At 38.2% G+C, this 16,288-nt stretch overlaps 1 protein-coding gene across 1 annotated transcript in view; it reads right to left on the bottom strand.

Moving 5' to 3' along the window:
- Window positions 1-16,288, bottom strand: part of LOC126474021 (UNC93-like protein) — a 422,847-nt gene that overhangs the window by 311,686 nt on the left and 94,873 nt on the right. The window contains exon 2 of the mRNA XM_050101426.1: window positions 2,790-3,050. Within this exon, the coding sequence (XP_049957383.1) occupies window positions 2,790-3,034 (245 nt within the window). The 5' untranslated portion in view covers window positions 3,035-3,050. The remainder of the gene's footprint in view (window positions 1-2,789; window positions 3,051-16,288) is intronic.

Genomic DNA, 16,288 nt, shown 5'->3' with positions numbered 1-16,288 from the left:
TATAGTTGCTTTACCGCTGTGTGCCGTTATGTAAGAATGAAGAAGAAGAAAACTAGTGGAATAAATTACCACGAATTTCCGGTTGATAATTACCCAAGAAATACTTGCTACATGTGTTTTCTCGAGAAAACTTCACGCCAAGTGCGCTGTCATATATACAAGTAGTTTACTATCAACGTTTTACAGAAGGCGATTAAAAATCTGATTCCAAAAGAAATTTTTTCAAAGCAGGTAGCGGTCACAGCAGATTTCCAAATTACCCTCTTAATTAAATTCCAATAGCAGCAGTATCTAGGAGACGAACTGAAAAGCGGCCTTCGTTTGATCGGTTTGTTGTAAACGCAAAAGAAGTACAAGCCCTACTCAAGAATCCACACAAAAGAACAGAAATTTGAAAACTGAGTTCTTATCGACACTTCCATGTACTAATACAGACACGGACAAAACAGCGTTTTTATCCTGGAAAAATTCATATACAAAGACATCATCACCATGTAATGACGGGGAAAACGATGAGGAAATGCAGTTGCTTCCTCATGTTGTCAACAACTATCTGCTAAGTGCGAAATGCAACGTAAGTCTTAGTGTGCGTAATAGTTATTGCCTTATGCTGCTACCATTTCTAAAATATTCAGACATTGGCATCTCACAAACGTAAAATTTACATTTTCCTGGAATAACTCACCTTTTAATAACTACTAAGAATCAAAAATTTCTAAATTTGTACACTGTAAACTACGCTTGCTCATAAAAACTTCTGTATTTATTTTCAGATAGACAGCTTAATACTGGTAAACTTTCATCATTGGTCTATGTCAGTCGATATATCGTAATCAAATTATTAAAGGAGATAGCGTTTGCAACACGCAAATATCTGATTGCAACAGTTCGGCATCGGGGAGTGGTTTGTGGCGTCATGTCACGGGCTGCGCGGCCCTTCCCGCCAGAGGTTCGAGTCCTTCCTCGGGCATGTTTGTGTGTATGTTGTTCTTAGCGTAAGTTAGTTTAAGTAGTGTGTAAGTTAGAGACCGATGACCTAAGCAGTTTGGTTCCTTAGAAATTGACACTCACTTGACAGTTCACATTTATCTCCAATAATCGATCTGGTATATTCCCGTAACATCGTAGAAACAGCATATGTTATCCGTCAACGCTGTTTGTGAATTCACTAAACACAGCCTCGGATTTTGTGGCAAGCGCTCTCCCGTAATTGTAAACTTACGGTGTACGCAAATGTATATAATTCAAAACTCGAAAATGCGGCATGTTTTTCTTGTAACAATGAGGATAGTGCTGTTGTAAGTATTTCTTACCAACTGCGCTGAAGTAGATAGTTTCCTTCGCTACAGAAAGTTACGAAAAACTCATTTTTGTGCTCCAAACCGTTGAACCGAATGGTGCTGCATGTTTAGCACCATAGACTGTTTCCTCAGTAACGGTTCGTAACAGTCGACAGTTAGCGTTTTGCGGCAACCACCTGAAGTCCACATCATAACACGTTAAGGTAAGGAATGCCGAGGCTGGTACAGCACCCTAGCGGACAATGGCTAAGCCTTAGAAATAACTCATCTACTTCCAACCTGAGTGTGGCCGGATTTCTACATTTATACTCCGCAAGCCACCCAACGGTGTGTTGCGGAGAGCTCTTTATGTGCCACTGTCATTACCTCCCTTTCCTGTTACAGTCGCGTATGGTTCGCGGGAAGAACGACTGCCGGAAAGCCTCCGTGCGCCTTGGAATCTCTCTAATTTTAGATTCGTGATCTCCTTGGCAGGTATAAGTAGGTGGAAGCAATATATTCGATACCTCATCCAGAAACGCACCCTCTCGAAACCTGGACAGCAAGCTACACCGCGATGCAGAGCGCCTCTCTTGCAGAGTCTGCCACTTGAGTTTGCTAAACATCTCCGTAACGCTATCACGCTTACCAAATAACCCTGTGCCGAAACGCGCCGCTTTTCTTTGGATGTTCTCTATCTCCTCTGTCAACCCGACTTGTACGGATCTCACACTGATGAGCAATACTCAAGTATAGGTCGAATGAGTGTTCTGTAAGCCACCTCCCTTGTTGATGGACTATATTTTCTAAGGACTCTCCCAATGAATCTCAACCTGGAACCCTCCTTACCAACAATTAATTTTATATGATCATTCCACTTCAAATCGTTCCGTACGCATACTCCCAGATATGTTACAGAAGTAACTGCTACGAGTGTTTCTTCCGCTATCATATAATCGTACAATAAAGGATCCTTCTTTCTATGTATTCGCAATACATTACATTTGTCTATGTTAAGGGTCAGTAGCCACTCCCTGCACCAAGTGCCTATCCGCTGCAGATCTTCCTGCATTTCGCTGCAATTTTCTAATGCTGCAACTTCTCTGTATACTACAGCATCATCCGCGAAAAGCCGCATGGAAGTTCCGACACTATCTACTAGGTCATTTACATATATTGTGAAAAGCAATGGTCCCATAACACTCTCCTGTGCGACGCCAGAGGTTACTTTAACGTCTGTTGACGTCTCTCCATTGAGACCAACATGCTCTGTTCTGTTGGCTAAAAACTCTTCAGTCCAGCCACACAGCTGGTCTGCAATTGCACCCATTAGAGAACCTGCACGCCTGGGGTGAGAGAGTTGAACCGGCTGCTCACCAGCCTCCATTCAGAAGGCGTCGACGCTAGTCTGAACTGACGATGCCATTACAGCTGCCACGGTGTCCAGTTTTATATAGATCGATGAAACGTGCACAGTTGCAGGTAGAACGGGCGCAGCCGATGACTTACTTGATAACGACGACCGGCAGGAAAATGTTGCTGACGATGAGAGACGCGTAGATGGTGGCCAGCGAGGCGGTGCCCAGGCCGGCGTCGGCGTTGACGGAGCTCTGCAGGTTGCCGGCGCCCTGGAAGGCGGTGAAGTGCAGCATGAAGGCCAGGCTGAGCAGCACCACGTTGCGCGAGATGCGGCGCCGCTCGCACGACGCCGGCACCGCAGGAGCTGCCGCTGGCTTCTCGTTGACAGCCACCATTGTTGGCGTCTTCTATCTATCAAAAAATACGCACTGTAACAGTCAATTGCTGCAATGTTGATTTCTATTGTTGTTTTTATGGTCTGACAGCTTTGGTACAACTCTCCATCCTAATCTATCCTGAGCAAGCCTCTTCATCTCCGAATAACTACGGCAACCTACATCCTTTTGAACCTGCTTCCTGTATTCATCCCTTGGTCACCCTCTAAACTTTTTATCCCCTACACTTCGCTGCAATTGGTCATCCCCTGATGTCTCAGAATTTGTCCTACCAACCAATCCCTACCATTAGTCAAACTGTGTCACAAATTTCTTTTCTCCCCAATTCTATTCATCAGTTCCTAATTTGTTAAATAACCTACCCATTTAATCTTAAGCATTCTTCCACAGTACCACCTGTCAAAAGCTTCTAATTTCTTCTTGTATCTACTGTTTATCAACTACGTTTTACTTCAAAAAAATGGTTCAAATGACTCTGAGCACTATGGGACTTAACATCTGAGGTCATCAGTCCCCTAGAACATAGAACTACTTAAACCTAACTAACCTGAGGACATCACACACATCCATGCCCGAGGCAGGATTCGAACCTGCGGCCGTAGCGGTTTCACTTCAATTCAAGGCGACACTCCAGACAAACACCATCGCAAAAGACTTTCTGACACTTAAATCTGTATTCGATGTTAGCAAATCTCTCTTCTTCAAATTCACTTTTCTTGCAACTGCCTGTCTACATTTTATATCCTCACTTCTTCGGCAAGGTGCAAATTTCATGATACAAGTTCCTCAGCGTCACCTAATTTAATTGGACTACATTCCATTACCCTTGTTTTCTTCTTGTCGCTGTTCATCTTATATCCTCTTTTGAAGACACTGTCCATTCCTTTCAGCTGTTCTTCCAAGTCATTTTCTGTCTCTGGCAGAATTACAGAGTCATCGGTCAAATTCATAATGAATGCTTTTTCTCCCTGCACGTTATTTCCTCCCACAAATTTTCGTTACTGCTTACTCACTGTGAATATTGAACAACATCAGGGATGGACTACAATCATGTCTCATTTCCCTCTGATACCCTTCGACGTTTATAATTGCAGTCTGATTTCTGTACAAGTTGCGCAAAATATTTCGTTCCCTCTATTTTATCCTTGCGACGTTCAGATTAACAAAGACTTTATTCCGATCGACAATGTCAAAAGCTTTCTCCAAATCTGCAACACCTACAGATTTGCTTTTCCCTAAACTGTCTTGTAAGATAACTCGTAGGGTCCGCATTGCCTCACGTGTTTCTACATTTCGCTGGAATCCAAACTGATCTTCCGCGAGATCAGGCTCCACCAATTTTTCTATTCTCCTGTAGATAATTCGTGTTACTATTTCGCAGCCATGACTAATTAAACTGCTATTTAGGTAATATTCACACCTGTCAGCACCTGCTTTCCTTGGAACTGTAATTATTACATTCTTCTCGCCTTACGTGGCTATTTCTCCCGTCTCATATTGTACATCTTGAGTACCAAGTGTAATAGTTTTCTTATGGCTGATTGTTCCAAGGATATCAGTGATTCTGAGAGAATGTCGTATACTCCAGGGGCCTTGTTTCGATTTAGGACTTTGAGCGCTCTGTCGAATTCTTCTCGGAGTATCATACCTACTATCACATCTCCATCTACGACCACTTCTCTTTCTCTAACACAGTTTTCAAGTACATTTCCGTTGTATAGTCTTTCTGTATACTTCTTCCAACTTTCAGCTTTCCATTCTTTGCTTAGTACTGGTTTTCCATGTGACTTTTGATATTCACAGCGCAGCTTTTCCTCTTCCAAATGTCTAATTTTTCCTGTAGGCGGTATCTATCTTCCCCTAGTTTCCATATCGCTGACCTCTAGCCATTTATCCATAGCTATATTACATTTCCTGTTAATCTGATTCTAGAGATGTTTGTATTTCCTTTCGCCTGTTTCAGCTGTGCTGGTAAAACGTTATATTTTAGCCTTTGAAAATTTCATAGGTTACTTAATATCGTATTCAGACAATACTGTGCGTAATGGCGTTCAGTCGGGCACAGTCACCAGTCGCCGAACAGGGCAAATTGGTCACCTGCCCACTTTATCCGATATTTTTGTAAGGTATTTACTTTGTTTCACGACAGGTGATTTGATAACGAAACGACAGTATTCCACAAAAAAAGTACCGTATACTAAGCCATTAAGTGTATTAACATCTTGGTGAAAAGCTACGTTCTCTTATTACAACTGTACTGCTCAGATGCTATGAACCTTTTTATAAAAATCACTACCACAGTAATTGGATTCCCAAAGTATCAGACAGGTACTGGACGCTGTAATAAAAGAAAATATGTTGATGAAAATGAAGTTGTGCATAAAGGGAAAGTGTCTGACAATGTCATTAATCCAGAATGAGATTTTCACTCTGCTGCGGAGTGTGCGCTGATATGAAACTTCCTGGCAAAAGTCCCGAGTTCGAGTCTCAGTCGGGCACACAGTTTTAATCTGCCAGGAAGTTTCAATGTCATTAATGTAAGCCCTCTTCTCACTGATATAAATGAGATGTCAAAACTGTTGACGTGTTTTCACCAAGAGGCTGACCGATTCTTGATGAAGGATTACGTATATAATTTACTACCGCCGGGCTAGACACGTCATTCTGTCGCACATGCTTACTACTAACCTTGCGAGGCCGCTAGTATAAACTAACAAAGAACTATCATCAACCTGAAGGTTGACTGGAAAACCACAGTGCTTCATTAGGCATGGCCCTGTTGGAAGGTTGTGACCTCGCCTTATCATGCGTTTTTAACTGAATTCCACATTCAATTGTACTGAGTCTTGGAGTTTATCATGGATTACAATCCACGTTGCAGATCGGTATTTATCACATAAAGAAACATTGCCAGGGGTGAAGAAAGCTTTTCCTGAGCACACACTTCCTTAAGAAACAAGGGTATTGACGGTATATAATCTGACGACGTATAAACTCGGTCTGTAATAAACCACCACAGAAAGATTTCGGACGGTGTTAAATCCGGAGAATGGGGTGGTCAGGACAGATGGTTGTTATCTGCTATTGGAGCACGTCCAATCCAGCATTGGTGAAGAGCACCATTAGGAAGCTTTCGTACATTCCTGTGAAATTGGGGCAGAGCGCAGTCCAGTTGCAAACAATAATAATCGTAACTGATGCTCAGCTGAGGTAGCAACTAGGTCTAGAAATGAGTTAGCGGTTACCAGGTGTAGTTCGAAGAAAAACGGGCCGTGCAGTTTCTCGCGTGGTACAGCGCAGGAAACGTTCACTTTTCGAGAGTCACGCTGACGCTCCATCAGCTTATGGTGTTTATCGCTTCCCCTGGTATGCACATTGTGTATGTTCACCTTGTCTCATACATGGAAAGTGTCGTCATCGCAGAAGATGAGTCTTCCCACAAAATTAGAATTCTTCAAATTCAACTACAGTACTTCGCAAAGGTCACTGCTTTTGACTTTGCCTGCTGGTGTAAGGGTAAACTAATCTCACTTTATACAATTTAAAACATCAACCGCAGTAGTATATGGGCAGGTATGGGACAGACAAATAATAATGGTCCTCACCAACCATAAAAAATATACTCCAAAAATAATGGTTCAAGTAACCATAAACATCCAAACAACCATTAAGTGGCCCCTACCAACCATAAAAAGTACACCATAAAAATAATGGTTAAATAATGGCTCCCAGTGACCATTAACCATCATCATATACCCATTAAGGTACCAATCAACCATAAATGACATCGAAAATTACAGGTACTAACTTAAGGTATTAAAGAACCATTAATTTCAAAATAAAAACAACTGAGAAATGGTACTAAAGAACCATAACTTGAAGAACAATTTAAAGGTTTGGAACAACCACTAATTTAAAAAATATATATATCAAAATGTAAGATAAATTCCTTTTTAAGGTATTAAAGAACCATTAATTATGCAGCCATTAAAAAAGGTAAGAAAGAACCATAAATTTTTTCCAAAAATAAAAATGAAATTTCAAGAAATTCCATATAATGGTTCAAAAGACCATTAAAATTTGAAACACTATTGAAGTCACGTATAAAAGGTACTTAAGAACCACAAATTTTTATCTAACACCTTATTCATTTAAAGGTTACCCCAACCATAACTTTTCATCAAATTCCCTTTATTCTTTAAAGGTTACACCAAACCATAAATTTTTATCCAACACCTTATTCATTTAAAGGTTACCCCAACCATAACTATAAACTACAGGGTCAGTTTATAAGAATAAAAATTAGTAAATAAAGACACAATGAATAACAGTCAAAATGGCAAGCGTCGTAATGACGCAACTGTTAAAGAACTAAGAGCTCAGGCTAAAGAGCTCAAAATCAAAGGCTACTACAAGATGAAGAAGGAGGATCTTGTTGAAGCTGTGACCAATGCAACGTCTAAGGCTATGAATAATGATTTATTTAATTATGCAAATGAAGAACTGTCAGCAATGACTGTTCGCCAACTGAAGCAGATTGCTAAGGAAAACGGAATTAAGGGTTACTCGATGGTTCATTCGAAGAATAGGTTGACGGCTTTGATAAAAGGTGAGAAGGAACGTTTGGATAAAATCAGACACTACAACTTCGCTGAAGACTTGTTCGAAGGAACCACTCAACGACAACAACGACATCAAACACAACAATATCAACCACAAAAGTTAGGCCACATTTTCCCTTTTAAACAAAATTTGTTCGATAAAATTGTAGAGAAAAAACCCGCTTTCAATATCCACGAAGGAGAACGTGCATATCTTAAGACATTCAACATTTGGCAAACTAACTACACTATCTATGTAAAAGAATTGAAAGGAACAGCTGTAGAACAAATGAAAGCTGTTAGGGCAGCAGTCCACGCAACTATAAAGGCTATAAAAAAAATGAGTAATTACAGTCCTGGCGATCAGATGAAGGTAGTTGCAGAGAATGAAAATTTTCACCATACAATCTCGACTAAAAGACATCAGAAAGTCAATGCCTCTTTTATACTTAACCAAATTGAGAGAATTGTTACATCTAATGAAAATGTAGACGTAAATGGAACCAGATTTGAATTTCAAGTATACAAAATACCCCGAGGTGCCGGTACTAAAGGTAAAAAGGTAGTCAACCTTAATAAAGACGTTAATACTAAAAGATGTGTTAACAAAATAAATAACAAGGACAACATGTGTGGACCTAGAGCTATAGTTACAGCCTTGACATACGAAACAAACATCATTCTTGATAGGGAACTCACTAGTAACGAATTAATCTATATAAGGAAAGGTAGAAACTTGCAAGAAGAGTTGGCTAAAGAACTGTGTATCAGATTGGGGAAGAACTGTGAAGATATGTTCACCTTAGAAGATATCCAGGATGCTGAAGAGTTTTTGAATGTTCAAATTAAGGTCGTTTCTGCTGCTCATTTCAACGCGGTCATTCATTCAGGAAAAGAAAGGGATACTGTCATCTACCTATACCACCACAACAATCACTATGACGCAATAAATAACATGAAAGCCTTTCTTGGAAGCTCGTACTACTGTCAGAAGTGTGACAAACCTTATAACAACAAAGATCTACACAAGTGTAAAAAGACCAAGAACGAAGTATGTAATTTGTGCAAAGGACCACAACACAAGAAAATTACGGGTAAAGAACGTGTTAGATTATATTGCAATAAGTGTAATAGATACTGTTTTAGCCATTATTGTTTCAAAAACCACGAAGAAGTTTGTAAGGTAGTCTACAAGTGCAAAACTTGCAATAAAATCTGTCTAAGGGAAAGGAAGCATCGTTGTGGTTACGTATGGTGCAAAAATTGTCAGGATGCCGTGAAGATTACTGACCACGAGTGTTACATCCATCCCAGAGGCAATAAGGGTGGTATCTGTGAAGAAGATTGCACTTGCAATGGAAAATCGGAGGAGAAACATGGTAACTGTAGTTACACTGAAAAATACTACTTTTTCGATTACGAAGCTGAGCAAGACACTGGTGTACACAACCCTAATTATATAGCTGTTCACAGCTTCGATGGAAATAGACGTGATTTCGACTCAAATGAAGAATTTTGTGAGTGGCTTGTTAGTGATGCACACAAAGGGTTTACTTGTGTTGCTCATAATTCTAAAGGTTACGACTCGTACTTTATTCTACAATACTGTGTTAAAAATGGGATAAGACCAAAGACTATATACGCAGGCTCTAAAATAATGCAGCTCGCAATACCGAGTTTAAGACTCAGGATAATCGATAGCATCAATTTTGTTCAAGGCGCTCTAGCATCATTCCCGAAAACGTTTGGCCTAAAAGAACTTAAGAAAGGTTACTTTCCGCATTTTTTCAATTCAAAAGGGAATCAAAATTACGTAGGACCTATACCATCCACAAAATATTTTGGTGTCAACACGATGAAAGAAAGCCAGCGTAAAGACTTTTTGAAATGGCACGCTGACAGGGTTAAAGAAAACTACACGTTTGACTTCAACAAGGAACTGTCCGAGTATTGTCACTCAGACGTCGATATTCTTAGACGCGGGTGCCTTGAATTTAGGAAGATATTCTTAGAAATCGCCAATATAGATCCTTTTCAATACATAACCATCGCTAGTGTTTGTATGGCTATCTACAGATCGAAATTCCTCCAACAAAATACTATTGCAGTCGTGAAAGAAGAAAAGAAGGAAATGTTTAGTAAAGAATCTATAGCATGGTTAAATACCTTCGAAAGTGTACGCCATGCATTGAATGGTGGTGAAGTGGCGATATGCGGCGCAAAAGTTGACGGTTACAATCCCAAAACTAAAACAGTTTACCAATACCATGGCTGTTTCTGGCACGGATGCCCCGACTGCTACACCCCCGATACAATCAATAGTGTAAACAATGAAACCATGGACGATTTGTTTACTAAAACAATGGACCGGACTAACACACTGAGAAATGCGGGCTACAACGTAGTTGAGGTGTGGTCTTGCGAGTGGAAGAAATCTAAAGCTTACAAAGAAGCCCTAAATAAAACAATCAACGTTGTGGAACCCTTAAAGCCTAGAGATGCCTTTTTCGGTGGGCGAACAAATGCCGCAAAGCTGAAAGTGACTGCAAAGAAAATGCGGTATATAGACATATGCTCTTTGTATCCAACGGTCATGTTTTACGATATGTACCCTGTAGGTCACCCCACTAAAATATTCAAACCAGAAGAATACAACAAGGAATGGTTTGGTTTGGTCAAATGCAAGGTACTAGCTCCTAAAGGTCTTTACCATCCTGTACTTCCTATTAAGCAAGAAAAACTGGTATTTGCTTTGTGCGCAAGGTGTGCAGAGGAAAAGGTAGGACATTGTAACCATACTGATGAAGAGAGAGCTTTTGCAGGCACATGGTCTACGGTTGAACTGAATAAGGCTATTGAAAAGGGGTACAAGATACTTGAAACTTACGAGGTATGGCACTTCCCTCAGACGAGCAACAATCTGTTCAAGGACTACATTAGGACTTTCATGAAAATCAAGCTGGAAACTAGTCCTTGGGAGGATGATTACGAAACAAAAGAGGAATACGTCCAAACCATTAAAGAAAAACAAGGCATTGAGCTCGACATTGACAGAATTGAACCCAACCCTGGAAAACGTGCCGTCGCCAAGATCTGCCTAAACTCTTTGTGGGGTAAATTCGGCCAAAGACAAAATTTGACACAAAGTGAGTTCATCACCGATCCACAAAGGTGGTATGAACTTTTACTAGATGATAAGATAGAGATATCTAATGTCATCTTCATCAATGAAGATATGATTGAGGTTAGCTACAAGTATACTAATGAGTACATCGAGGATAGTACTGCTACAAATATATTTATTGCAGCTTTCACAACATCTAATGCTAGGATAAGATTATACGAAATGCTTGATCGCCTTGGGGATAAAGTTGTCTACTACGATACTGATAGTGTAGTCTACATCGATGATGGGACAAATACAGTTGAGACAGGGTGCATGCTAGGCGAATGGACTGATGAACTTGGCAAAGATGATACCATTATTGAATGGTTAAGTACAGGCCCAAAAAGCTATGCTTACTACTCTCACAAAGGCAATCGGTGTACCAAAGTAAAAGGCTTCAGTCTCAACTATGAAAATAGTTTGAAAATTAACATGGAAACAATGGGTGAACTAATAAATGGCGAAAGTGACAGTATAACTACAAACAACAAAATGATAACCAGGAATAAGAAAACAAAAAACCTTGTCAATAAGGGTGTGGAAAAGGAGTTCAAAGTAACTTACGACAAACGAATGGTCTTGAAGGAGACAGATGGAATAATTGACACTCTACCCTGGGGGTACTAAAAAGTAATTAAATATACCAATAATAAATGAAACCAATCGTCCTAACTTTAATATTTTGTGGAGTTGTCTCTGCTAATGAAGAAGTAATCAAATATTTACATGATTTTGGGTATCTTGAACCAGATTCTACAAATATTCCAGAACTTTCAGATATAAGGAATGCACTAATACTATTTCAAGAAAAGTTTAATTTGAAACCCACAGGTGAAATAAGTGATGAAACTTTAGAACTGATAAGGAGACCTAGATGTGGCGTTGAAGATCATGCACTATCTTTTACTTCACATATTGATAAATGGAATAAGAAAAATATTAAATGGTATTACGCAGGTTCATCAAAAAGAATGAAAGAATTAACTGAAATAGCTTTTAATACTTGGAAAGAACATACAGATTTAACTTTTGAAGAAGACCAATCGAACAGTGACATTATTATTTCAAATAAAAGACGATTACACAGGAAAGAAACTAGTGGTCAACACTTTTGCTCAAAACCGTTCGATGGCACAGGAGGTGTGTTAGGTCATGCATTTTATCCAGATATTAATAACAATGCTGTAGAAATTCATATGGATCAAGATGAAGATTGGTATTTTGAGATTGATACAAACACTCCAAAGGAAAAGATAAACTTTTATGCAGTTTTAGTTCATGAAATTGGTCACACATTAGGACTTGCTCATTCAACTATGAATACATCAATTATGTATCCAATCTACAATAGTTCAAATATTGAATTAAGTAAAGATGATATTCTTGGAATACAAAGTTTGTACGGGAAAGATGGTGAAGATGAATCTAATGACGACAATGATGAAGTGGAAGAAGATTCAGATCCTCCAGAACTATGCAAACTGAATAAGAAAATAAAAAACTTCTTAATTGTTGATAAGGTTCTTTATATTTATTATGAAAAATGGGTTTGGGTGATGGATTTGGATAATTTAAATGTGCACACTAAACCACAACTCATAAGTGATTGGTTAACATTTCTTCCCAAAGGCTTTAAAAATATTACTGCAGCCTATCAAAGACCATCTGGAGATGTTGTTTTATTCATTGATAACAAACTGTATGTAATGGAAATTCCATCCTTTAAGCTAAAATATGGTTATCCACAATCATTAACAAACCTTTCGTTAAGAAAAAATGTAGTGTTACACACAGCAATAAATTCCTATTCTGGTAAGAGTTTCATATTTTTTGACGATGTTTACTATATAGAAGTTGACGAATGTAAGGGAATAAGCAGAAGATATGGAAGAATAACAAGAGAATTTCCAGGAATACCTCCAAGCATTGATTCATCTTTTAGATATACAAATGGATTGTTATATTTCTTCAAAGGGGAAACATTCTACGAGTACAGTGAATTTACTAATTCTGTAGTTAGAGCTGGGAAAATCGATCTTTCTCTGTTTGAAATAAATTGTCCTAAGCAGTCATCTTCTTTCATTGAAATAATAAGTACTCTAAAAAATACAGTTACCCTGTTAGAACAAATGAATTCTTAATTTAAATTTTCCATATAATAAATGAACAGCCAACAACATCAACTTATACTAAAACTCAATAGTTCCAATAAGCAAACATCGTTTTCTCGTTTGCGAGATCTCGAAATAGATTATGAATACCTTATTACAGATGTAGAGTTCAAGACAATGAAATATCGTAGCGGATACATTTTAGAACTTGATGCTCAATTTAAAGTTATTTTGCCTGAAAGGTACAACAAAATCCTAAGTTGGGAAGACTCTAGGTCTATTATAGGACTGAAATTGGTATATAAAGGTATGACAGATGACCCAAAACCGAGACACATCATGGAATTTATATAATTTTTAATGCCCTTACAGGCATTAAAAATACTTCAATTAGACAGATAATCTAAAAGCTTTCATTTACTATTCCGTGCTTTGCATCATAGATCAAATTCTTTTTGGTGTACATCACAATATAAGCTGTAGTGTTTTCTGGTATATTAGTATTAAAAGTTGCACGGAGCTTCATACTGGTTTTGTTTGTCGCTACAACATTTCTCCTTCTGCTCATATTAATGACATAAATGGGATAAGAATTAATGAAGGCGTAAGGGCTGATTTTTGAATCAGATTTTAATTCGGTTATCCGCTTAAAATCTAAGAATGCGTTGTATGCCTTAAAGTAAGTTGAAGGAGGATTAATGTTCCACAGCTCTTCAGGAAATATTTCGTTTCTACCATTTTTCAGGCTAATGTTCTGAAGATGAACGTGGTCATACTGAGATGAATCCCTTTCTTGGTTACCTTTCCGGTTAGTCTGGAATACAACAAAAATAAAGTAAGGCATATCAAATTCTAGGGATGTGTAGTAGTTAGTAATGTCAATATCAAAGTTCCTCCTTCCACTGATACCTGCAATCTCCTGTGTTTGTAGTTCAAAGAATGAAACGGGGATTTTAGGTTCTTTAAATATTTTATCTCTTAGTTCAAGCTCATACGTTGGCTCATATTTAACTACAGGCATTCTTATTTCCATACTCGTAATTGTTACTTTTCCCTCTTCTGGACGAGTTCCATCAATATCAACACCAGCAGCATTTTTTGAAAACCATCTCTCCAATGCATCACCAGCACTTGCACTCCAAGTAAAAGATACAGTAAGATCACCCTCCCACATAATATCTTTGAAGTCTTTAAAGTACCCACCGAGCATTTTTAGTGGGTACAACACTTCATTTGATTTTGACCTTAACTTACCATTGCTTACAAAATTTCCTTCATGCATAACATCATCCATAATTGAAGACGTAAGGTGATACAAAACCGTTGAAGAAATACCTGGATGTTCAATTCTAGAGATAATGGCTCCTTTCTTTTTTATAGTGATTGTTGAAAACAACTGTGACACAAAATTGTCAATCAGCTTTACGTTAGATTTTCCATCGTAGCTAGTGTAATCTGACCCATTAACGTGAGTTACATTAAAATTCATGTAAAGAAAAGCATTCTTACTATCAATCCAACCATCACCAACTTTGATGTCTATTTCAACATCTTTGTTTGGTACGTTGAGATTAAATTTCGTCTTCTCGTTTACGGGAAAAGACTGGTACTGGTAACTTTCTATCTTGTTCATTTATTAGCTGCAAAATTTTTATTGCATTTCTAAAATTACCGTGACATTGGCTCCTCCAAAATCAATCAAATTATTGTCTTCATCAGTTACAGTTACTAGCAAGTCCTGAATTTTATCGTGAAGGGGAACAAACGAGTGGTTCTGTGGTTCATAAATAATAGGGCCACCAAACTCAACACCGATTTTAAAAGAAGCTATAATATTAGTTTCTCTGTGGTAGTGTTCACCACCCTTAACTAACATACCATCTGCCAAGTTGAAATGAACATTAATCGTTTCGAAAGGTATAATTTTAGGAATACCAGTAGCAATAGTCTTTGTATTTGGTTCAATGACTTGTTTATTAAACCCCAGCACACTTCCTATGCTTTCTTCTCTGTCCATAAATAGCTTCACTTCACTTTCTATAACAACTCTGTTTAAAACCTTGTCTGCTTTAATACTTATTTCAGTATTTTTGGTATGAATGTATTTTTCTAAACTTTGTATACTGTACTGTCCAGAAGGAATATTTAATGTATTAACCACACCATCTTTCTCATAGTACAGCTTATTATTCTTTGTGGTTACATTTGGGGTCAAGAACGTCGTGTAAAATCCTTTTAAGGCCACACCTTTAAAGTGGTCTCTAATCGGAACTGTCAATCTCTTTTCTAGTACAGAGGACCTACCACTCAACTTAAGTAATCTGGTCATTTATTAAATAAAGAATAAAGAAAGGAAAAATGAAGACAGACTGGGAACCTAAAGTTAGAATACCAGAAAGGAAAAGAAAATTGAAGCATGGGAAGCTTTTACCGAATTCGATACGTTGTGGAGTTATCGGTCCAAGCGGATGTGGTAAAACAACACTAATGATCGACAATTACCTTCTTGCACCAGGGTGGTTGAACTGGGACAAAGTAAATCATGTATACATATATTCAAAAAGTCTAGATCAATCAAAGTATCAAGAACTAATGAAAATGTGTGACAAACTAGAAGAAAAAACAAATATAAAAATAGCCTCATTCATTGACAACAATGAAGATATCATACCTTTAGATGAATGTACGGAAAATTCTGTTGTGATATTTGATGATTTTATTTTGGAGAACCAAGATATAGTTAGGGAATATTTCACCAGAGGAAGGCACAAAGGAGTAGACTGTTTTTACTTAGCACAAACATACACCAAGATACCGAAACAACTGGTTCGTGATAATCTGAACTTCCTGAATGTATTTAGACAAGACAATAGGAATCTAAATCATATATTTAACGAATTTGTTGGCGGTGATATGAGATATGAAGAATTCAAAACCATGTGTAGTAATTGTTGGAATGAAGATGATTTTGGTTTCATAACGCTAGACTTAACACGTAAATCTAGTGATGGCAAGTACAGAAATAAGATCAAAACATTCTTAAACTGATGAACGCTTAACGCCCAACGCTTAACGCCCAACGCTTAACGCCCAACGCCTACCGTCCAACGCTTAACGCCCAACGCTTAACGCCCAACGTCTAACGCCTACCGTCTAACGTCTACCGTCTAACGCCTACCGTCTAACGCTTAACGCCCAACGTCTAACGTCCAATGCTTAACGTCTAACGTCTACGTTTACTATAAAAAATCACATATAATAAAGATGTTTGCAAAATATAATCCTGATGCTATAAAGAATGCGCGGAAGAACAGAAAAAAGTTTGAAGAACTCAGGGAAGGTTTTAAATCGTGGAAGAAGCAACCAATAACAGAGT

Source organism: Schistocerca serialis, chromosome 4 (assembly GCF_023864345.2).
Source record: "Schistocerca serialis cubense isolate TAMUIC-IGC-003099 chromosome 4, iqSchSeri2.2, whole genome shotgun sequence".
Classification (NCBI taxonomy): Eukaryota; Metazoa; Arthropoda; class Insecta; order Orthoptera; family Acrididae; genus Schistocerca; species Schistocerca serialis.
Note: the sequence above shows the minus strand (reverse complement) of the source record. Positions and strands in the feature narration are given on the sequence as shown.